This window comes from Mustela nivalis (assembly GCF_964662115.1).
Source record: "Mustela nivalis genome assembly, chromosome: 1".
In the NCBI taxonomy this organism is placed as follows: Eukaryota; Metazoa; Chordata; class Mammalia; order Carnivora; family Mustelidae; genus Mustela; species Mustela nivalis.
Window position 1 is genome coordinate 139171752 of NC_139020.1, and position 22369 is coordinate 139194120.

The 22369-nt window shown below is 42.4% G+C and overlaps 1 protein-coding gene across 6 annotated transcripts in view; it reads left to right on the top strand.

Annotated features, from left to right (window-relative positions):
* The window catches only part of RARB (retinoic acid receptor beta), a 450938-nt gene that overhangs the window by 280097 nt on the left and 148472 nt on the right, over positions 1-22369 (top strand). The window contains exon 1 of one of the 6 annotated variants that reach the window (XM_082686916.1): positions 5448-5590. The exons of 2 other annotated variants lie outside the window; for them this stretch is intronic. Coding sequence is in view for 1 of the 4 variants with exons in the window: in XM_082686912.1 (XP_082543038.1) it covers positions 6276-6432 (157 nt within the window). In the remaining 3 variants the exon portion in view is untranslated. 3 more of the 6 variants (XM_082686915.1, XM_082686912.1, XM_082686914.1) reach the window with 3 other exon arrangements.

The window sequence follows — 22369 nt, forward strand, 5'->3', positions numbered from 1 at the left end:
AAAAAATGAAGTTCTGAATTAGGTTTTAAGGTAGGCATACCGTTATAGACATTCTCCTTCCTTAATAATATTAACATGAAATAATTACAAAGCACTCTTAGAATCCTTTGTGCTTCTTCCCATCCTGGGAAAGTGTCTTGCTGTTCTTTTAAGCCCTCCGCCAACGAGGTGGCACATCTACTCTTAGCTCATTGGAAGAGGTATTGACATGAGACAGACGAAGTAGTTCTGGCAGAGCAATACAGGGACGCCAAGGGCAAGTTGTAGCGTGGTGATGCCATTGGCATTTTTTCTCGGGAGTCATTGTTATATTTTCCATCTCCTCAATACTGCCATCCTATATTGGGGGGAGGAAGTGTTGGTGGAAATAATGGGCTTTGAAGCACGGTTTGGTGGTGGAGAAAAGAAAGTCCAGGGGCATCTGGGTTCATTTGAAGGAGATATGCAATCCTCAAGCAGGAAAGAATCCTCAAGCAGATTCCCCACTGACAGTGGAGCCCAACTCAGGACTCTATCCCAGGACCCTGAGATCATGACCTCAGCCAAAATCAAGAGTCTGATGCTCAACCCACAGAGCCACCCAGGTGTCTCTTGTTTTTATTTTTTAGTGAGAGTTCTACATGCACTTTTTATTAGGAAGGGGTTTCAAGAAAAACGTTAAATGTTTCTAAACAGACAAACGTTACAGAACAGCATATAGTATTTTATCATATCTGTGAAAAGCAACAACTCCCCCCAAAATATACAGATACATACCCAGCAACTTTTTTTCATATAGCTTCTAGACCAGATTATGAGTTTTTACAAAGGTGTATTACTTTCTTTTTTAATTTTATTTCCAGTGTAGCTAACATCAGTGTTATATTAGTTTCAGGTGTACAATATAGTGATTCAGTAAGTCCATATATTACTCAGTGCTCATCAAGATAAGTGTACTCTTAATCCCCATCACCTATTTCCACCATCCCTTCTCTCCATCCCCCTCTGGTAACCATCTGTTTGTATTCTATAGTTAAGAGTCTAGTTTTTTGGTTTGTCTCTTTTCTTTTTTCCCTTCGTTCATTTGTTTTGTTTCTTAGGTTCCATGTTCGAGTGAAATCATATGGTATTTGTCTTTCTCTGTCTTATTTTACTTAGCATTATACTCTCAAGATCCATCCATGTTGTTGCAGAATGTATAGTACTTTAAAAAAAAAAAAAGGCGCAGTCTAAATTTAAAAAGTGGAAAAAAGGAGGGGGAAAAAAAACAAAACAAAACAAAAAACAAAGATAGGTTTCTCCCAAACCGAGGGACTCAATACTGAGACATTCAGGAGGGCAAGTCTTTAAGCTTCAAGCTGTGACCAACAAAAGCTGTTGGACTTGAAGAGATGTCTTTATGAGTCATGAGTCATGCCCAGCAAAAGCAGAGAAGTGCTAGAGAAAACAAGTCAAGGGCAGAAAGGGAGAAGTGTGCCTCTTGTTTTGGGGAATGGTGTTTGTAAGTACCCAGGTGGGAAGACTTCATCGTGGACACTGGAAAAAACAGGAAACTGGGGAGAAAGGAACCAAATGAAAGAAGGACACCGTGGCCAATGCTGAAGATGGAGAAACATTTTTGAGGGAGAACATATGTTCCTTGGGATTCTGAGAAGACCCAGTCTCTACACAGATGCATAGAGTCACTCTGTGAATCCCTGTTTGCAGAGCGTTTTGGCGTTTTCTGATGTAAGATTCGTGGCCATCAACAGTCCCAGTCCTGGTACATTAGCAGGTGTTCGGATGGAAGGGCCAGAAGCAGTTTCCATGCGTTGATGAGCGTTAGAACTTCTCCCGGCCACCAGCACAGCAAGCCGCTCTGCCTGGGTGGAAGCCCCGGGAACAGCCTCAACACTGGCCATGTGCTGGCAGCCCATCCCTGCCTTGGCTTCCAGGCCGAAACATACACATCACTCAGGGCTAGTCATCTATTTTTCTGGCAAAACTGTGGCAAGAGGAGTTTAGATGAGATTAACGGTTACAAAACAAACAGATAAATAAAAATGAAGCAAACCGAAATAACATGGAAGAGGCAGGTGTGTCTTTTAAAATGATTCGTGTCTACCTCCCTCCACCCCACCCCCATGTTTGCCTGCACTTGGCATGCCTTGTGCCTCGGGTGGATATGTCTACGCCTGTGAGAATCTTTTTATTTAGACATCACAAAGCATGTGACCAATTTTGAACACAGCCGGCTTCAGTCCTGGTACGCAGAGACGCCTGCTCTTTCTTCACAAAACTCTCCAGTTCAAACATGTTTGCAGACCATGATTCATGGTGTTTCTTTCTGGATTGTCCAGTGGGTAATTGCTATACGAAAACCAGAGAAACAGATGTAGACCCTGAACCTTGGCTATAAATTTTTGTTTTATGATTATGGGTTTCAAATGTGCTGTGTCACATTGACAAATATACAGTTACTCCGAAACGAAATGGATTTTGGTCTCAAACTTTTGCTTTTTTGTTTGTGGTTAGAACTACTTTTATTAGAGTTTCTTTTATCATTCATCAAACACAAAACGGAGGAGAGGACACATATAAGAATGTTATCTTATGCCGTACCTTAGAGACTATTTGGGAAAGGTTTCTTCCAACTGTTGGATCATGGTTAAAATAGGCGTCAATACTTTAAACTTCATTTATCCCCGAATTAACTAGGCCATTTTTTTTTTTTTTTACCTTCTACCTACTCATTAATCTTTATGGTACATGGATACGCTATTTAAAGAAGTGTGGCTTATTTTCAAATCTTCCCTAATTTTATTTAAGATGAAGAATTTGAAGGAAGACCGGTTTTCCAGAAGTATACGAATTAGATTTCCTGATGAAGAAATGATAAGAAACATGTGGCTAAATTTGGGGGCTGCTTTATAAATTAATACCTAGATCAAATAATAGCTCTAATAGTTGCCATCAGCATAATTAACTCATGATGAGAAATGATGAACAGACTAGCGAGTGCTGTTGCACTGGAAGAATCCCATAATATTCTATTCACACAGATTGTAATAGAAGATCAGCATTCAAAAGCCCAAGTTTATTCCCCTACAGTTAAGAGAACCCCAAGGTGATTATAAATTTAAAATTTTTTTCATGCAAAGAAAGAAAACACCCAATCTCCTACCCCCTCCGCAGCCCACCCCCAGCATACTTCATGATTGTTTTGTGCCATGATATAATATTGAGGGTAGAAATTAGGGAGCAGTCATTTCTCTTCCTAGATGAGGCTAATCCTCTAGCTTAAGAAATGAAAGGAAACAGAATTTGGGAGACACCATGCCCATCATCATCTCCTTGTGATGAGTGCACCGTACCCTTTGGAAAGATGTTTGAACAGGCAGTGCCATGCCCTCCCCTGGGGAGCAGATACCTCAGTTTCTCCTCTCTTTATGCTTCCTGCTGTGTTTCAAATGTAGCTGCTTCCTCTGTTCTTCTCAGATACCTTTTCAGTCCCCTCCGTTATCACACACGGGATGAGTCCAGTTTCCAAGGGACTCTTAAGAACCATAAGTAAGCATTTGGAGTTGTAAGTGCACATACGCAGAGGCTGGTACCTAATGTGGTGCCTTGTGTATCTTTACAACTATCTTAATGACAGTGTGTTAAATGTTTTGTAAATTCCTCTGTGCTCCTTGCTTAAGAGGTGTGTTGTCTTTGTAGTTAAAGGGTTTCTTTATAAACCTTTGCTACAAAATAATGGCCACTTGAAAAAGAGAGAGAGAGAGAGAGAATAACAAACATAGTTTCAGCAAGATCTCACCCCACCTTCGCCCTGGATTTCTCAATAGCAAGAACTGAGCTTGCTGGGCTGAAAATTGTTTTAATGTACCTTCATAAAAGGATCTTTGACTTGGAAAGTGTGTGTGATGCATACTTTTCATGTCACACCACAAGTGCCACTTAGCAACTCCTGGAGACAGAGTAGCCGTTCAGCATGGGGCAGGGTGCCCCCTGACAGGCTTCCAAAAGGCCTGGATGCCAATGAACATTCCAGCATTATCCAGAGAAAGGAGACCGGAGCAGCGTTCTTCCCCACAAGGGGCACGGACACTGTCCCTCAAGCCCACCCACTTGCCTGCCCTGTTTTGTGGAAGAATTACAAGTAAAGACTGGAGAGTTGGTAGAGGTGGTAGGGTGTTTTCATTCCTCCGCAGTTTCCTTTCTTGGATGTACTTTGCATCCTGAAGCAAGTTGTGCAAAATGGCTGCAACGTGGACTGTGGATTGGCTCTCCCTTTGAAAGCTCTCTGCCTGCATTTATTGGTAAATTTTGCATCTGTCCTGCTCCATGTTTTAAGACCGCCGAAAAGGTTTCTCCGTCTTCTAGGCTGGGTCAATATGGGAAGTATAAAAAAGAATCTCTTTCTCGTAAAATTATTCTAATAAATAACCAAGATTGGGCTGGGGCTAATATTGGTGTAAACAGGCCTTTGGAAATATAAAACCCTCACACTTAACCAGTTTTCAAAATATGTGTTTAATTATGTGGTGGTGTATATGTGTGTGTCTGTGTGTTGTGTGTATGTGCGTGAGATGACAAAGGTCACCAACATGCTATTTGGGGTGCAAGGCTGTGGGAACCGCAAAATAATTTTCACAGTGGCCTGGGATCCCAGGGAGTTGGGTGCAAGTCACGGTTCTGAGCTTTGAAGCCTCAGACAGGTCTCAGCCTCCCCTAGCAGGGCTTCTTTCCCTCAATGAAAAATATGAGGATGAAATGAGAGTTAGTACATGTTGAAGGATACATACTGAGTGCCATATAAGCACTTTGCGGGGAGGGAGGGATGCTCACAGCAGCCCACTAAAGTGGGAAGTAATATATCCCCATTCTATGGATGAGAATGCTGAGGCTCAGAGAGGTTAAATACTCATCCTGGATCACACAGCCGGTAAGAAGTAGAACTGGAATGGAGACCTATTCCAGTTTGAGTCCCACATCCACTCTTGGCCGCTGTGTTTTCTCCCATCAGGACCTGAAATCAAATCCTATATATCCGTGTCATTCTGTGTGTGTGTGTGTGTGTGTGTGTGTGTGTGTGTGTTTGGGAGCAGAAGCCACTAATTCTTAACTGCTGCATATAAACTTGAGAGAATGTTTTAAAAGTAAATGAATCCAGAAAGCTGGATTTTTTTTTTTTTTTTAAACTCCAGAGCAAGTGCAATCCCTTCGGGCAGGGCTTTGCAAGAGGGACGAGGAGGGGAGGGGAACCGGCGGGAGGGGAGCTATCAAATGGAAAGTTTCTCAACCCCAGGCTTCCCCGAGGACTAGCTCTCCTCTGCTCTACAGTTTAGGGCTTGCATGTGCTTATTCGGGAGTGGAAAAATACCTAAGTTACAAGGAATTTAACAGACAGGCGGGCGCACAGAGGAATTTACAGGGTGGGCTGGGGGCGCGGGGGTGGGCAGGAGGCGAGCGGGCGGCGAGCGGGCGAGCGGGGACCCTCGCTTCCCAGCTGAGCCGCCGCGAATAAAGGGGCGGAAAGGGAGCGAAGTTGGCGCTCAACGTGAGCCGGCACCGGTGTCCCGGCTCCTCCCCTGCCCGTTTTAAAAGCACTTCTTGCATTGTTTTTCAGGTGAGAAATGGGAAAGAAAGAGGCGGCTCGCACGCTCGCCCGCTGCCTGCCGCTCTGGCTGTCTGCTTTTGCAGGGCTGCTGGGAGTTTTTAAGCTCTGTGAGAATCCTGGGAGTTGGTGATGTCAGACTCGTTGGGTCATTTGAAGGTTAGCAGCCCGGGAAGGGTTCACCGAAAGTTCACTCGCATATATTAGGCAATTCAATCTTTCATTCTGTGTGACAGAAGTAGTAGGAAGTGAGCTGTTCAGAGGCAGGAGGGTCTATTCTTTGCCAAAGGGGGGACCAGAATTCCCCCATGCGAGCTGTTTGAGGACTGGGATGCCGAGGACGCGAGCGAGCCGGGCAGGGTTTGTCTGGGCACCGTCGGGGTAGGATCCGGACCGCATTCGGAAGGCTTTTTGCAGGCATTTGCTTGGAAGGAGAACTTGGGATCTTTCTGGGAACCCCCGCCCCGGCTGGATTGGCCGAGCAAGCCTGGAAAATGGTAAATGATCATTTGGATCAATTACAGGCTTTTAGCTGGCTTGTCTGTCATAATTCATGATTCGGGGCTGGGAAAAAGACCAACAGCCTACGTGCCAAAAAAGGGGCAGAGTTTGATGGAGTTGGGTGGACTTTTCTATGCCATTTGCCTCCACACCTAGAGGATAAGCACTTTTGCAGACATTCGGTGCAGGGGAGATCATGTTTGACTGTATGGATGTTCTGTCAGTGAGTCCTGGGCAAATCCTGGATTTCTACACTGCGAGTCCGTCTTCCTGCATGCTCCAGGAGAAAGCTCTCAAAGCATGCTTCAGTGGATTGACCCAAACCGAATGGCAGCATCGGCACACTGCTCAATGTAGGTTTATTTTTTCCCTTCTTCTACCAAGAAAAAAAAATGAATTGTCTCTCTTGCATGCAATGAAGACGTTGGAAACAAACTGCATTGGTAGCAAGACAAAGGATTTAATGATTTAATGGTGAAAGGGTGTGATATGCTGGCGTACATATTGATTCCCTCTGCTGAAAATTTCCTGTTAGATGTTTTCTTCCCAGACAACCCCTCCCGACCCCCGCTCCTCTCCTTACCAGCCTTACAGTCTCTTGAAAACAGTTTTAAAAATATGCATGGAGGGGGGGGAAAAAGTAGAGTGTGACCACAGGACTTTGAAACATTCTTCAAGTAAGGCAATTTGACACATTGTGCAGTTTTTACTAAAATGTATGCAGAGGGGAATTTAACTTTGCTGTTCTTTGGATTAGCTGCTAGTTGTATATATTCCCCCCTTGTGTGTTTTAACAGTCCAAAGTAATTAAAATATGACATTGTCCTTGCAAGGAATTTAGCCTAATTAGGGTGGCTGCTGCTCCTGAAGTTCATAAACCACCAGTTAAAGCTGCTGCTTCCAATGTTTTCCTTGCTAAGGAAAGGCAATATTTCTTAGCATTGACCCTGCTGCCACCTTTCCGAGTCACTTTGTTGCTCTAAGAAGTTGCTGTTTTGCTAGAAAACTACTGGCAATGAACACCCCTTGGGCTGAGCCATTCATTATTTCCATATCTTGCAGTTCATCCCAGAACCTGGACATCAGTTAAAGGAGAGGAAATATAAGTGGAGTAGCCCGGTTTTTTAAAAAAATATTGACTATGTGGTTATCTGAAGCTGACACAATGCCGAGGCACGCATCTGGTCAACAGTAGTGTGGCTGCAGGCTTGAGAAATGACCAGAAGTCCCAGAAAATCCCACCTTCGGGTGGCTGTGGTGGGAGCCTGCAGGATGCGTGGCTGCCCTGACAGTGATTTAGATAAATGGCTCAGCTATCTATCAAAATGTTTTTAGTACTTTATTTGACAATTCATTGGAGCATTAGCCTGAAAATGACATTTTAAATCTTTGTTTTCAAAGAGGTCAAAGTTTAACTGGAAGAAATTGAGTTTTCCTAATAACATGGTGGCTTATGTAAAGAGGGAGAAGAAAAGGGAAAGAGAGGGCACGGTGACTAGATTTAAATTGCTCTCTCTGAAACTTTGTCTTGGCGATAAAGACTTGCTTCTTGGGCCAGGAAATCAACAGGTTTGTAGCTGAAAAATCAATAACCATTTGATGCCAACAGTCTGGCTGTCTGACTTAATATTTCGTAGAGTCATAACCAGGGCAAAAAGAATATAGTTTTTAGAAGGCGTCTTCATCTTCAGCTGCTCCCCAAATGCCTTTTGTTTCCTAATGCCTGTTTTCTTTCTGGAGAATTCAAAGAAACCAAGTGTTACAAAATAATTTTGCAACCCACTAACAGATCTTTTAGACCTGTCCTTGTTTGTAGCAATTAAAAGAGTATGAACAGTTTCATTTGGAATCTCAGGGAATAGGGGCTCTGCAGAACTTTTTCTTCTAAAAGAAACTTCTATGAAACATATTCTTAACGAAAGGAAAAAAAAAAAATGGCTCAGGACCCTTGGCAGAAAGCTAGTAGACCTAACAGAGCCTTTACAAGTAGACATTCTCCCTTTTGTAATTAACCCTCCAAACATGCCTATTAAGTTGTAGGAGTAGGGGGAAAAGCTTTGTTTGTTCTTGAACAAGTTAAACAAGGGATTTGCCTTATCTAGGGAGAGCGAGTGGTGAATGTGTCATTCGCCTAGGACCAGCCGATAAGCAAGAAGTGTTGATAACAGCAAAGTTCAGCTAATCAAAGAAACTTGCATTAGAAAAAGTAAATAAAGGCATTTGACAAAGGGATTTTAGAAATTCCAGTGTCTTATTTTTGTAAGCAGGGCAATTAGTGCTTATTGTGGTCAATTTCACAAGGGTTCTAAATCCCACACCCCCAGCTCTAGGTTAAATGAATAAATTGTAAAAATTGTGTATGTCCCCGCAGGGTTGCTTATCCTCCATAAATCCCTTTATGACGGTCAGTTTAGTTGTTCAAGAGATTAAGTTTTTAAGCATAAATAAAGATTCTAACAAATGTCTGCCACATGGTGTTTGGTTCAGGGTGGCATGGGTAGTTAGGACTTTTGAAATAAAAGCATATGAGGGCTTCACTTGGATAAGTAAGAACATACAAACCACAACCTTTTCCATTTTACTTAATGACTGTTTTGACGAGAAGCAGATCTGTTTGTGCCCTTAACACAGACAAAACAGTGGGCATGGGGGAAAAATAGTTGTAAATTCCAACTAAAAGTATTTTCTGCTTGGAGATTCTATTTTTTGCAGGGTGTGTATGTGTGTGTAGTAATTAGAGAAAACCCTTTGATTGGAAGACACACCAGAAGCCGTCTTTGAAAGGTGTTAGAATATTCTTTTTATTTTCTTTTTTTAATTTTAATGACAAAAATGACACGCAAACCAGCTACGGGTTGGAGTAGGGCCTGCGAATTGCTTTTTATAAAAATTTGAAGTCAAGATTAGTGGGCTATAAGGGAATGTGGTATAAATAATGCGATTTAAGACTGCCCCTGGAAGGTATCATAGTCACAAAGTTTCTATTCATATGCCTCCTGGATTATCTTGGTATTAGGGCTGCTCCAGATGTTTTCAGCATTAATTGCTCAGTGGGCATAAGATAAATCCTAATATTTGTGGTCTAAATATAGTTGCTTTCGGTGAAATCATGAGTGTGACAACTTCTTGGCCCGCTTCCCTGTTGTCTCCATGCTCAGACCATCAAAAGAAAAAAGGAAAAAAAATATTTTCTTTTTGAAGTAGTATTTTGCCCGTTAATGAGAAATAATCTGTTTTAAAAAACAAACAATGATGTGTGATTAAGGAAGAAAAGTCCCCTACTCAAAACCCTGGGACCTGAATTTTAAGTATTACACAGTATCCAAATCCTCTCCTAGTGAGATATAAATTGGGGTCAAAGTGGCAAAATCAAAGATACTCTCTGAAAGAGAGACTAAATAAAGACTGACAGCCACCGTATGAATTGAATGGGGTTTTGAATAAATATTTCGATGAAAAGGCTCAATTGTTTTTCTAAAGTAGGACATAATTTTCTGCTTCTCGGCCACATGACAGTGGTAACTAATACCATCAGAAAGAAGAAAGAAAAGGGACTTTTGCTTACATCTCTGAGTGCAGGATAGAGTGCAGGGTACGGTTATTTGAAAAAAAAAAAAGCTGAAGATTCACAAAGTTATCCTTCCCTGTAGGAAAAAAAAACAACTAGAATTTTGTCAGCATGCTTATAACATGGTACTTTGGGTAGGGAATTGTTGATGTATAACCTAGAGGGGAAAAAAAAACCACATGAGTTTAAATTTTATCACCATACAATGTAGATTCCAAAAAATAAAACGGGAGAGGTACAACTCTGTCCGCTTAAACATAAGCTGTGGAATTGATCTGTAAATTCCAGCTAGAATTTGACTCACCAGCCCAAGTGCAAAGGCTTTGCTCTAAAATAGGCCTTAAAAAAATAATAATAAAATAAATTTATTTATTTATTTATTTATTTGCCTTATTAGATAAATGACCAGAATGGCCATTTCTGATAGGTTAACTGACCTGAATCAGAAGTTTTCTTATTTCTGGAAGCCTGGCTCTGACCATATATAACCAGTCAGTATTGTCATGAACTTTTCTTTAAAACATAAAAGTAAAAAAAAGAAAGTTCTTCTGGCTCTCAGACGCTTGTAATTTACCTTTAGCATGTTAAGCCCCTGAGATGTAATGAAAATCTTGAAATGAAAATGAATGAAAAGGGAAGAAAATCTTAACCATTTTCCCCTTTGTACATTCTACAAGCATCAATAAACTATCTCAGAAAGGATTACATGAGAAATGATAGCGATTATAAATTCTGCTCTCACGGAATTTATAATCTTTATAATTAGATGTTTTTCTTTTTTTCTTTTTTTCTTTACAAAAGGCCGGGAATTTTTAAAAGAGAAAGTTACTCTCTAGGAGGAAAATGTAGATGTGAAACCAGGACACAAAATATACAACTCTCTTCAAGTCACACCGGTCTTATTAAACAATAAACGCTGTATCCATTTTAGAACATCTTTAAAAGACTCGTCTATAGAGTTTGAGTTACATGTAAGTGCCAATAAATTTATCTTTAAATGACATTTTTATACTTAAAATGTTCCACTATAGATTCAGTTAACTATCAGTTAAATACATTCTTTCGGAAATAGGAGCTTTTGATGAGGGTTAATCAGAAAAATCTTGGCTAAAAACGTTTCCAAAAGATATTAATGTTAGAATCTTGCCTTTCAGATTATAGGGTAGTTAGGGCAATCGTACATCTCTGATTTTCTAGAATAACCCACTTTCAGATATACTGCCACAATTCCCACATAAATCATGGAAATATGCCAGATATTTCAATATTACGACATTTCTGAGGCTGCCCCTTGAACCCAGGAGTGGCACAGAAACTCTTTGTTTGGATTCTATGGTCAATATAGCCGGAGTGCTCCCAGCTTCATTTTTCCGTTATGACTGAAAATGCCTTGTGCTTCTGGGTCATTCTTCTGAACATGAATTCCTTTTGTGGCAAACCGTAGATCTGTAAATAGAAAGCACCCCTGCAGAATGGATTAAGTATTATGACTGGTTTTGATTCCAGCACATGTGTGCATTGGGAGTGGGGGAGGAGTAGACTTATTAAATTGAATCACTCTGACCAAATCTGTATCAGTTCTTGGCCCACTTCTTCTTAGAAAGTTGAAATGGGTGGTGATGGAGAGTGGAGAGTGGCGTTAACTCAGGTTCCAGATTTATCAGTATCCTGTCTGTAAGTGGCTTGGCCTAAGTATGTCTTGTTAAATAGGAGATGAGATAACCTTCCCCATCCGTAAGATCTAATAACACAACCTCATCAGTCAATATGTTGTCCTGAAGTCTCCTCTTTTCCTTTCTGGCTTCCTTACTTCATCGCTAAGAAGTAGGATTCCTGCGTCATGCCACACCTCTCAACCCCTTTAAATGAACAAAAAATAAAGTTGCTGAAGTTCTCTCTCCCTAGGAAGTAGTAAGGGTGAGTCTACAGGTACTATATGATTTGTCTTGAGCTTTCCGAGCTTCTTAGATGAGAATTCAAGCAGGCAGTGGAACTGCTGACTTGCTTTTTCACTGGACTTGCAGGGTGGGGAGCTGAAAGGGGGCCCATTCAGTAAGATAAGACTCTTGGTCCTCTGCACGATAAGGCGAGGATAACAGGAACTGACGTCAGCCAGGCGACCCAGCCTGGCCAAGCATTTCCTCTCGTCAGGGCACATGGATTCCGGGAGTCTCCAGGCCTCCCCCACTGCTGATGAACTGAGCCAGCTGGGAGTGGGGGGCACGAAGAAAGCCTGGGCGGAAGGGACTGATTGTACGAAAAGCCGATTCTGAGACTATAATGGCAATTTTACGTAGTTCTAGAAGAGCTATTTGTTTCCCAGCTGTCCAGTTTTCCTCTGATGCGTCTTGAGCCGGTCTATCCAGCAGTCACCAAATCCTATCACCCGTGAGCCCCACCAGCTCTCTGCTTCGAACAAAATGGGAGGGAATTCGCATTGTCAGAGTTAATCCCTGGTACTCCTATTTACTTTTCTAAGTACCAAGTTCCCACCCCCATCCGCATCGTGTGACAGCCCTGCTAAAACCATTTCATTTGCCACCACCCTGACAGCAACCCACAGATTTTGCTCTCCTCTTTCCCGTCTTCCTAGTTCTCTTAAACGCAGATTATTTTTGCCTTCACAAGTATCTGCTGTTTGAGATCTGGAGAAGAAACTCAAATGAAAGCCTGTATTATTTTTTTCCAGTTCATAAGTTCTCCTGAGTCTACTCTTTTCTTAAAGATTGCTCTGTCGTTGTTGTTGTTTGCAAGTTTAAGTACCAAGTAAGGGGTGACTCTCCTAATTTGACTCAGAGAAAAATGTTTGTTTTTGTTATTATTGATCAATTAATGTTCGCCACAGATTGCATTTTACCAGGTCAGGAAAAACCAACTAGCTGATTCCAAAATACTCGGGTAGCAGTAATGCAGACGAGACCCAGTAACACGAGAGCATCCGTTACCTGGGAGAAGAACATTTGGATCACATTTATCTCAATTTTTCTCTAATTTCCAGAGCAAATGAAGACCTCATCTACTAAATGCCTCTTCTCAAAAATGTCAAAGCTTTTGGGGCTACAGTACCTATGTCTTGTTATCAAAGTCTGTGATTATAAAAAGGCTGATGATCTGAAGGTTGTTTCAGCTTCAAAAGATTTTTTAGGGTCTGGTCTATTGGAAAGCTTGGGGGTATAATTAACTAAAATGGAAATGGAGGCAAGCGAAATTTAGTTCCTGATGTTTTAATTTAGCTCAGTACTGCCATGTGTTATTGAAGAGAATTCTTAAAGGCAAACATAATTATTTCATTATGGTCCTCAGAATGCTTTCATTGGCTTTAATGACAAGAAGCTGTATAAAAAGGCATACATTTTAATTAGCCCTTCTTATATTTACATCAGATAAATAACAAATAATTGATGAAAAACAAGTCTTTGGAATGGATGATTTCACATAGTGCGCTGGTTACAGTTTAATGATGAAACATTTCTCTGTTGCTTTGCATTTTAATTATCCAGACATTACAGTAGTGGTGCCATGGAGCTAAAATACTGTTGTTGGCATTTTATTACCAAAAAAAAAAAAAAAAATCACAATTAATGCCTATGAATCAGAAGCCGAAAAAGGTAGCTAGAAGCACATCTCAGAGGAAGGAAATTGCCAGTCCCATTAATTTTACTACGTTTGTTAGCGCTCGTTTTGATCACTTTTTATCTTTTATGCTTTATCTTTTTGGATTAAGACTGTCAGGGGTTTCACATGCGTTTTTATGGCCACATCTTCTCCTAAATACCTTTCTTTCTCTCTCGCTGCCTGTGTGGGAGACTTGCCTGCAAGTCCCTTGCCAAGTGTGTGCTGGAAATTCAGAGAGCCTTTTTCCATAGTGCAGGCTGCCTTACCTTTGATTTTATATGAAAACCCATTTCACATGATTCATCCGTTTTGGTGTACAGAACACTAATTGTTATTATTGATTTTAAATTCCGTGACCATTACAAGTAACCCAGATGACTGGCAGATAAAGGGTAATAATCCATGGAGTTCTGGAACTGTTTCATGTTTGTCTGGAGTACTTTATGTGATCAATATTAACTGCCCCATTGAAACTAACTGCTGTATCAAATAACAGTCAATCAAATGAATGTGCTTAGAGATTATTTATTGAAAGCTTTAATTGTTCACTGGGGCCCTGCTTATCAGAGGGAACAATAGGAATTAGAGATAGGATGAACAGGTTTGGATTTGCAGAGAAAGTTGTAGGATGCAGATGAACGGGGCATCTCTCTGCTACTTGGGTGAGAGTTTCCAGAAACCCATGTTGGGCTTCTAGAGTAGAGAAGTTGCATGTACTCTTGTTACAAAGGTTATCCTATCACCTGTCCCTCTAGAGCTCTCGGGAGAAGAAGGTATAATGATTTTCTTGCCAAGAGGCTGTGAAAAGTTGTCACTCTCTGGGAGTTTTAACACTTCCCTTCTGTGTGCCCCCTTGCATCGACCACCCTCCATTGCATCTCTCCACCTGTATTCCCACTGCCTGCTGGTCTGAGGTCATGGGAGGAGCCTAACTTGATACAGGATTGATTTCTACAGCCAGGAAATGGGAACAATAATGTCTACGTTGCAGGATTTGCAGAAAGATCAGAGATCCTGTAAATGAGGATTCTATTCCCACCCAGAAAACATACAGAAGCCACCAAAGAGACAGACCTCCTTCTGCTTAGATTCCAGCGTGACACCTGTGGCTCATGTGTCTTTGCTCATAGTGAACATACTGTTTCAGTTGGTATTTCTTGTCCTCGGTGAGATGGTTCCCCTGTCTGTGGCTCATAACCTAGGTTCCAGTACTTCCTGTTTGTCACAATTTGGGTAGCATTGGCCCTGAGTCAGTGACATGCATTTACCAGACCCCCAGATTTAGTACAAATGGTTGATTTTCACAGGTGAGCGTTGTCACAATACAGCTTCACCCAAAGATGTGTCAGGGGTGCAGTCCATTGTATTACTCACTGATAGATTAGCTCTTGCATTGTCTCTCTACAAACACCTGTTGGGTGTCTGCCGTGTTCCAGGTGCTCTGGTATGTTCTGTTCTGTGGGCAACACCAAGATGATTCCTACTTTGTCCCTGGTTTCTCTGGACTCTTAAGGTATGGGAGAAATTGTATACATAAGTCACCATGACATACCCCCTTATAACACAAATGCAAGTATCTCCCCAGGACTTTGCACATGACTTTGATTATGGAAAGGCCTAAAAGCCACTGGAACCACAGCTGGTGCAGCAGGAGAGGGATCAGGTGCAGGCCAAGGCTTTCCCATGTGGAGGCTTCATTGGTAATTCCTAAAGGTGGTGTACGTGGTTGCGTTTTCAGCTTCCCTTGAGCAGTGGAGTAAGTGCATACCATCTAAATTTGCTTCGTGAAGACTCTCGTGGATACTTCCAGAGCATCTGTTAAATAATGTTCTTTTGGGGTGTGCCTCAGAGTAGCTTTAAAAAAAATCTCTCCTTCCTTTATGATTGTTTCTATGACTTCTTGCTATGGAACAAGCCGCCCCCAGACTTCGTGGCCTAACAATTTATGATCTCATTAGCCTGCGGATGGACTGGGCTCAGCTGGGCAGGTCTTCCGCTCCACGGGATGTCGGCCGAGGCGGCGCGGGCTGCCAGTCCCGGAAGGCTCACTCCCATGGCTGGCAGTCGACGTCGGTCGTTGGCAGAGAGCTCAGCGAGGGCCGTCAACTGGAGGAGCTGCGTGTGGCCGGCGCTTCTCCCGGCATGGCAGCCGCATCCTGGAAGGGAAGGAGGAAGCGGAAGCAGAAGCGTCCCGTCCTCCGTCCTCCGAAGGGCTGGATGCAGAGCGGGCGTGGACTCACGGGCACTGCCCTCTGTCGGTGAAGCAGCCCCGGGGCTAGCCCAGATCCCCCAAAATTTAAAAAAAAAAATCCGTCTCTCAATGCAGATTGGCAAAGCAAGGGCAGCCATCCCTAGTGCCCGCCCCCGACCCCCCCAAGTCATCACGCGTGCACCTGCTCGGAGGAGGAAATGACTGTCTCCTGACAGCAGAGACTGAACGGAAGGACGGTGGTGGGCTGTGAGCGGGTTGTTGTTTGGCGGCGGACCTATTTTACAAAATTCTACTCTGGTGACTGTGGGTCCCTTGTCCTCCGTTCATCCACACAGACATTCCTGGGTGGAAGGCGCGAGTCTCCCCATTTTACGGGGTGGGGGGCAGTTGTGACTCAGACGTGTGTGTGTGTGTTGGCGGGGGGGAGTGTCTGAAGTCACGCGGACGGCAGGCGCGGGGCTGGGGCCGACCTCCCGGGGAGGCTGAGGCGCCATCCCCCGTGTGGAGTTCCTCACTTCCAGCTTTAGTCTGTCCTCTCCGTCGCCTGCGGGAAGAATTCCTGGAAAATTCCTGAACGCCCTGATCATGCCTGGAAAGGACCACGGCGTGTGTTGGTTTGGGGGAAACGTGGAAAAGAGCGAAGTAAGGAGCCGTCACTCACATCGGTCCCTCTGACGACATTATTTCTCGAATACAAGACGCAGCTCTCGAAAGGGTCGAAGAAACCCTCAGGCCGTTTTTTCCTCTTTTGTGCTTGTTTTCCATCCTGTTGGTGGCTGAAGTCTGCCTCATCCCTCCAGGCTCGCAGGAGTCGGGGTCAGGATGAGTCTTGTATTCACGGAGGAATCACAGGAAGGTGAGGGGAATGAGGTTTCTCGGGTTATTCCGGCTCACTGGTGACCCTCATGTAGACATGGCCGTTCACGATTCCTCTAGTGGGAACCTCGTGAAGCATCACTAATGCACCTTCCCAAACTTTAAAAAGAGGGGTGGGGTGGGAGGGCTTCCTAAGAGACGATGAAGTTATGTTGACCTTTGGGGATTTGCCACCTGTTTTAAGTATCCCGTTTTTCTTTAGAGGGTCCCAAACCTAACAAAACAATTACTGCTTAATGAAATTTGCATAAATAATCATGATTATTGGTCTCGCCCATAATGCTCTTATTTCAGTGATTTCCAATAGATTTGAAAGGCAGTGTCGTGCTCTGTGTTTTGGATTTTTATATGCCATGTTCTGCCTGGGGTTTTGTTTGTTAACCGGTTTGAAATGGTTGCTGAATTATCTATATTGGGGAAGTACAGACAGATGGATGCAATGAGGTGACTTACTAGAGGTCATATAGTAGGTTCTGAAAGGAAGCCAATCAAAATCTTTGAGATGCTGCCATGTTTTACAGGGTTGCAGCATGCTCCTGTGCCCCTGGGCCACTGTGTGATACAGGGCAGGTGGCTGTTCTTCATGCACTGCCTCTGCTGGGGGAGCTAGAGCTCCAGGTACCCTCACTTGTTCCCATCTGTAAAATGGGTCCATGACACTTACCTTGCAAGCTTGCCATAAACTTAAATAAGAGTATATTTAAAGACCCTGATATGTATGGTACTCAGTAAATGGACCTTTACCCCCACATTTAGTTCTGAAAATATTTTTGAAATATTTTGAAAATATTTTTGAAATATTTTCAGAAAAGCCAAAATGTTTTACAGGTAATACCTGGATACTCATCATCAGTATGTACCATTCAAGTTACCAGGTTTGTTTTCTGTGTTTCTCCTGCTGGTATATATGTTTCTGTTTTGTATTATTGACTGGGTTCCCTTTCAAACCTGGGGAGTTTTTGAGGTCCAATACTGTGTCCTTCTGGTTTCCAGTCCTAGAATAGTACTGAGTGCTTGGTCAGTACTGAATTAACTGTGGTTAAGTAAGTGGATATGTTCAAGCACAGCACCGCTTGGTGGACTAGTGCTGTCCAAGTGCTGTCCAATAGAACATTCTCCAGTGATGGAAATGATCTATAATGCGTGTCCATTATGTAGCCGCTTGCCCTGCGTGGCACTGGAAATGTGGCTAATATGTCTGAGGAACTGAATTTTTTATTTCACTTTAATCTATTAAGGTTTCAGTAGCTGCACATGGCTGGTGGTGACTGTATTGAACCACGCAGCTTTCCCATACTCCAGCTACTAATATTTTTTCAATATTTGTTCCTTCTCTTGAGTTCCCTTTCCCTTTCGCCATTCTTCTTTCCTATTGCTATTAAGGAGCTCTAATTATCTCTTTATGTAGATGGTGAATAGGCTGTTGGAGGATGTAAACAGAGTAAGTAGGGTGGTGATTTCAGTCATTGTTTAACTTGTTTTCCTTCTGGGTGGAACTAGTTTTCCTGTGGCCTGGCTAATGCGTAGCAGCACTTGACTAACATATTACAGAACTAAACCAAGATTTTCCCAGCATCCCAGTGGGCTGGACTCCAGTTCTATTTCTTGTAGCAATCATATCCCCATATCCCGTGGCATTAAATTCTATTCCTGTGCTCCCTGCCCTCTTGGCTTTCAAATGGACACACAGTATATCTTCCTACATTTTTTTTTTTTAAGATTTTATTTATTTGACAGAGAGAGATGAAAAGTAGGCAGAGAGGCAGGCAGAGAGAGAGGAGGAAGCAGGCTCCCTGCTGAGCAGAGAGTCCGATGCGGGGCTTGATCCCAGGACCCTGAGATCATGACCTGAGCTAAAGGCAGTGGCTTAACCCACTGAGCCACCCAGGCTACATTTTCAAGCTGCGTTTTCACTTCCTACATTTTCCTACATTTTCAAGCTGCATTTCAACTCATTTGAAATATCTTCAGCTTCAGGGAGGCAGAGAGGAACAGGCCACACTGTAGGGAAGGCTCACTGTGTGTTCTAGAAAATGCCATGCTGTCTCTCCCAGAGGCCCCTTCTTCTGCTCACGTATGTGTGCTCTGCTTTGTTACCCAGTGCCCGGGCACAGTAGGGGCTCAAGAAGCACAATGTAGATAGTTCAGGAATAACGAACTTAAAATTCAGAACGTCTCAAGTGGTCTCTGATTTATTTGTATGTTTTTGGGTCCCTCCGAACACGTGAAGGAAACTTAGAGGGAGTTGTCAAAACTTGGGAAGTTCAAGTTGGCTGTTATGGCAGGCCCTTATCAATGGGTTAGCCGGAACACTCACCTGAATGGGTATGGGAGGTTTCCTTGGACTTCTAGTACTTGTTTTGATATCCTAGGAATGGATTTTCTGATGATCCTTCCTGTTACCCAGAACATGGTCATCTCTCCCCCTTTTTTTATTGTCCATCCCAAGAAATGATGTAAAGAAGGTAAATAGAAATAAGACCAAATCAACATCAAGAGGAACTTTTGAACAAGGTTTGTTCTCTCTGCCTGGGCCCCAAATGATTTCAAGTTGTGATTGATTTTCATTAGAATGCAAAACCACCATCATCATAATTAATATTTATTAAGTGCATATTATCTGCCAAGTGCACCAAATGAATTATGTCATTTGGGGAAGGCCATGTTATTGCTCAGTTGTACAGATGAGAGTTCCCAGGCACAGGCAGGTTCTGGTACCCAATTCAGGTCTCCCAGGTAGGAGTAAGCAGTTGGAAGTTCCTGTCCCAGGTTTGAATAATGTGGGTAGCCTTCCCTCTGCCAACGATGCAAGGCAAACTCCTATTTGCTTTGTTGGGAGGGGGAAATAAGAAAGTTGGAAGCCTCAGAACCCACAGAATAATAAAAGGGTTTCCAAGTGAAAGCTGGAAACAATACATTTTTAACAAAATGGGCAGTTACTCTAATTGCTGTGCCCCTACTGTTCAGTTCCTTTTTATGTCCTAATTCATTAAATTATGTGCACACATAGGCTTATTATTTACAGATGTATGCACTTTTAACTGGCTCATATGAACCAGATGTTTCATGAAAGGTAACGGAGAGCAAGTGATCTAAACCCTCCTTTAGTGGGTATCAAGTGAATATTATAGCCCATTAACTGCAGGTCTTTTGCTATTATTTTGAACTGCAATGTCCAGTGTGGGGAGAAGAATTCAATCTGTCCCCTGGAGGAACAAATAAAAATACAACGACCCTATAAGCAGACATCTGCATCTCAAAATAAAAGAGGGTGTGTGCAGGTGAAAGGCAGGTGGTGTCACATGTGGGCTCAGGTGGATATGAATGAGTTTTATAAGCAATTTGAGGAGAAAAAAAAGGGCCCATTTTATTCCAGTCAACTTTAAGAAAAAATTTAAGGGCCTTATTCTATGTTATTTTAATCATGACTCTCTCAGAATTTATAGCTGAGCAATTATCATACTCCTTTTCATGCAGAATTTCTTAATAATTTTTAGATGGAATTATTCCAGTTGCTCTTGGGCCTGACAAGAATGCATGCAAAGCGTACAGTACATGAGATGCCAAATTATCATCTATCGGATTCTAAAGGAGTTGAAGTGAGCCCTTTCTACAGGTTCTTTATGGCTCCACCAAAATAATCTTTAATTAACAATTATGGAACTATTTCACTTACTGCTATTTAACAAACCAACTCAATACTTAGTATCTTGAAACACAATTTATCATTAACTTTCGAGGTTCTGTCTCATTGGGCTCTTTCACTTGGGTGTAGTTGCAAGTGACCGGAGCTGGACTCACCTTTGGGTTTGACCTGGCTAGATGTTCAAGAAGGCTTGTCACGTGTCCAGTTCCCCAGCTGAGGTTGCTAAACAGCCAGAGACTGCCATGGCATCTTTCTCTCCTCGTGGCCTCCTCTTAGGACACGGGCTTCCTTATGGCATGGTGGCCACAGGGCCATGAACATGGCTTCCCCTAGAATAATCGTTCTCAGAAACCCAGATGGAAGCTGTGAGGCTTCTTAGGACCTAGCCTCACGGGTCACACAGCATTACTCTTGCCACATTCTATTGATCAGCTGGAAATCACAGTAGCGGCTCAGGTTCAAGAAGAAGGACCTTACACATTGGCGTGGATTCCTGAAGGGGTGGTTCATTGACCAGACCATCTGTGGAGACCACTTACCATACAAATGGCCGTAAAAATAAATGTATACCTCTTTGTCAAGGCAAGGTAACACGGCCTAATTAAAAATAAGCATGACCAGTTCACATTGCAATGAACTGGGTGGTGTGTGTCAGTGGACAATCCTTTCAATACCTCCTTAGAACATTGGGGAGTGATAATAGTCACCCCTCAGAGTCCACAGTGAGATTTATTGGTAACGAGTTGTCTGCTATCTAAACAACAAAAAAAAATCAGAGCAAAAAGATGGCTGAAAAATATGTCATTTTGCACACTGAAAGCTGGAAACCGTCACAACTGAAATATAAAATGGGACATGAAATATTAAGTGGCATATTGGGTTTATTGCATATATGACCATGAGAGTGCATTTTATTTTGTCTTATGGAGCTCTAAAAAAATCCATGTAATGGATTAAAGGTATTAAAACTCCCATATTCTGCCTGGCTCTGGGCCAGGGAATAAGGCACGATAAATAATCCCAATAGACAGAATATGTAGGAAGGAATTTTAAAATGTATTTATGATAGACATATTGACCTCCCTAACTAATAAAAATGTGTCCATGAGGTTAGTTTTGAAGGAAATGTGCAGACCTTACACATTTATAGTGCATATAAATACTATATGCACTATAGTGTTAGCATCCTTAAAATACTTCCCACATCTCTGTGACATATGGCTGTCATGGTCTATCTTTACCCTGGAAGCAAAGAAAAGCATGGATTTTATAGGAACATGTCCAGTTACTATAAGAAGGGATAGTTTTAATTTCCTTTATCTTAAAGCAGGGGTCAGGAAACTAAGCCAAATCTGGCTTGTAGTATGTTTTTATAAATAATGTTTTATTGGAACATGCCATGCCTGTTCATTTCTGTCTTGTCTAGCGCTGCTTTCTTCCTCCAGTGGCAGAGTTGAATCGCTGTGACAGAGACCATATGGCCCACAAGACTGGAAATATTTACTATGTGGCCCTTATCAGAAAAAGTTTGCTGACCTTGTCCTAAGACATGAACAAATTAATAAGATGCTTTAGAATAGAAATGAGTGCTTTAGTTTCTCATTGATAATAACCCTGTATGTGGATTCTGGAAGCCTGTTCTAGATCAAGCCATTTCCTTTGTGAACTTCACCAAGTCTTGTAGCTTCTCTGTGTAGCTTCACACTTTAATGGAGATTAAAAAACTGATAATGATCAAGGCGTGGGTGGCCCAGTTGGTTAAGTGCTGCCTTCAGCTCAGGTCACAATTCCAGGGTCCTGGGATCGAGTCCTGCATCAGGCTCATTGCCTGGCAGGGAGCCTGCTTCTCCCTCTGCCTGCTGCTCCCCCTGCTTGTTCTCTCTCTACCATATAAATCAAATCTTTAAAAAAAATTATAAAAATTTTAAAAAACTGATAATGATAATAATCCCTGCTCTTCTTCACACTCTTGTCATAAGCGAGCAAATGGGATGATGTGAGAGCCAACACATGAAGTGTTTGAGTCTTTTTCTGCCAGGTAATATGTGCTGTTTGTAGATCCCACTGACCTGGCTACAATGTCTCATTTATATGATATCGCATATGAGAATTTCTTTTTCTTTTTCTTTTTTTTTTTTTTTAAAGATTTTATTTATTTATTTGACAGACAGAGATCACAGGTAGGCAGAGAGGCAGGCAGAGAGAGGAGGAAGCAGGCTCCCCACCGAGCAGAGAGCCCAATGTGGGGCTATATCCCAAGACTCGGGGATCATGACCTGAGCTGAAGGTAGTGACTTTAACCCACTGAGCCACCCAGGCGCCCCACATATGAGAATTTCTATGCAGATTTTTTTCTTTCACTCAGAGGTTTTC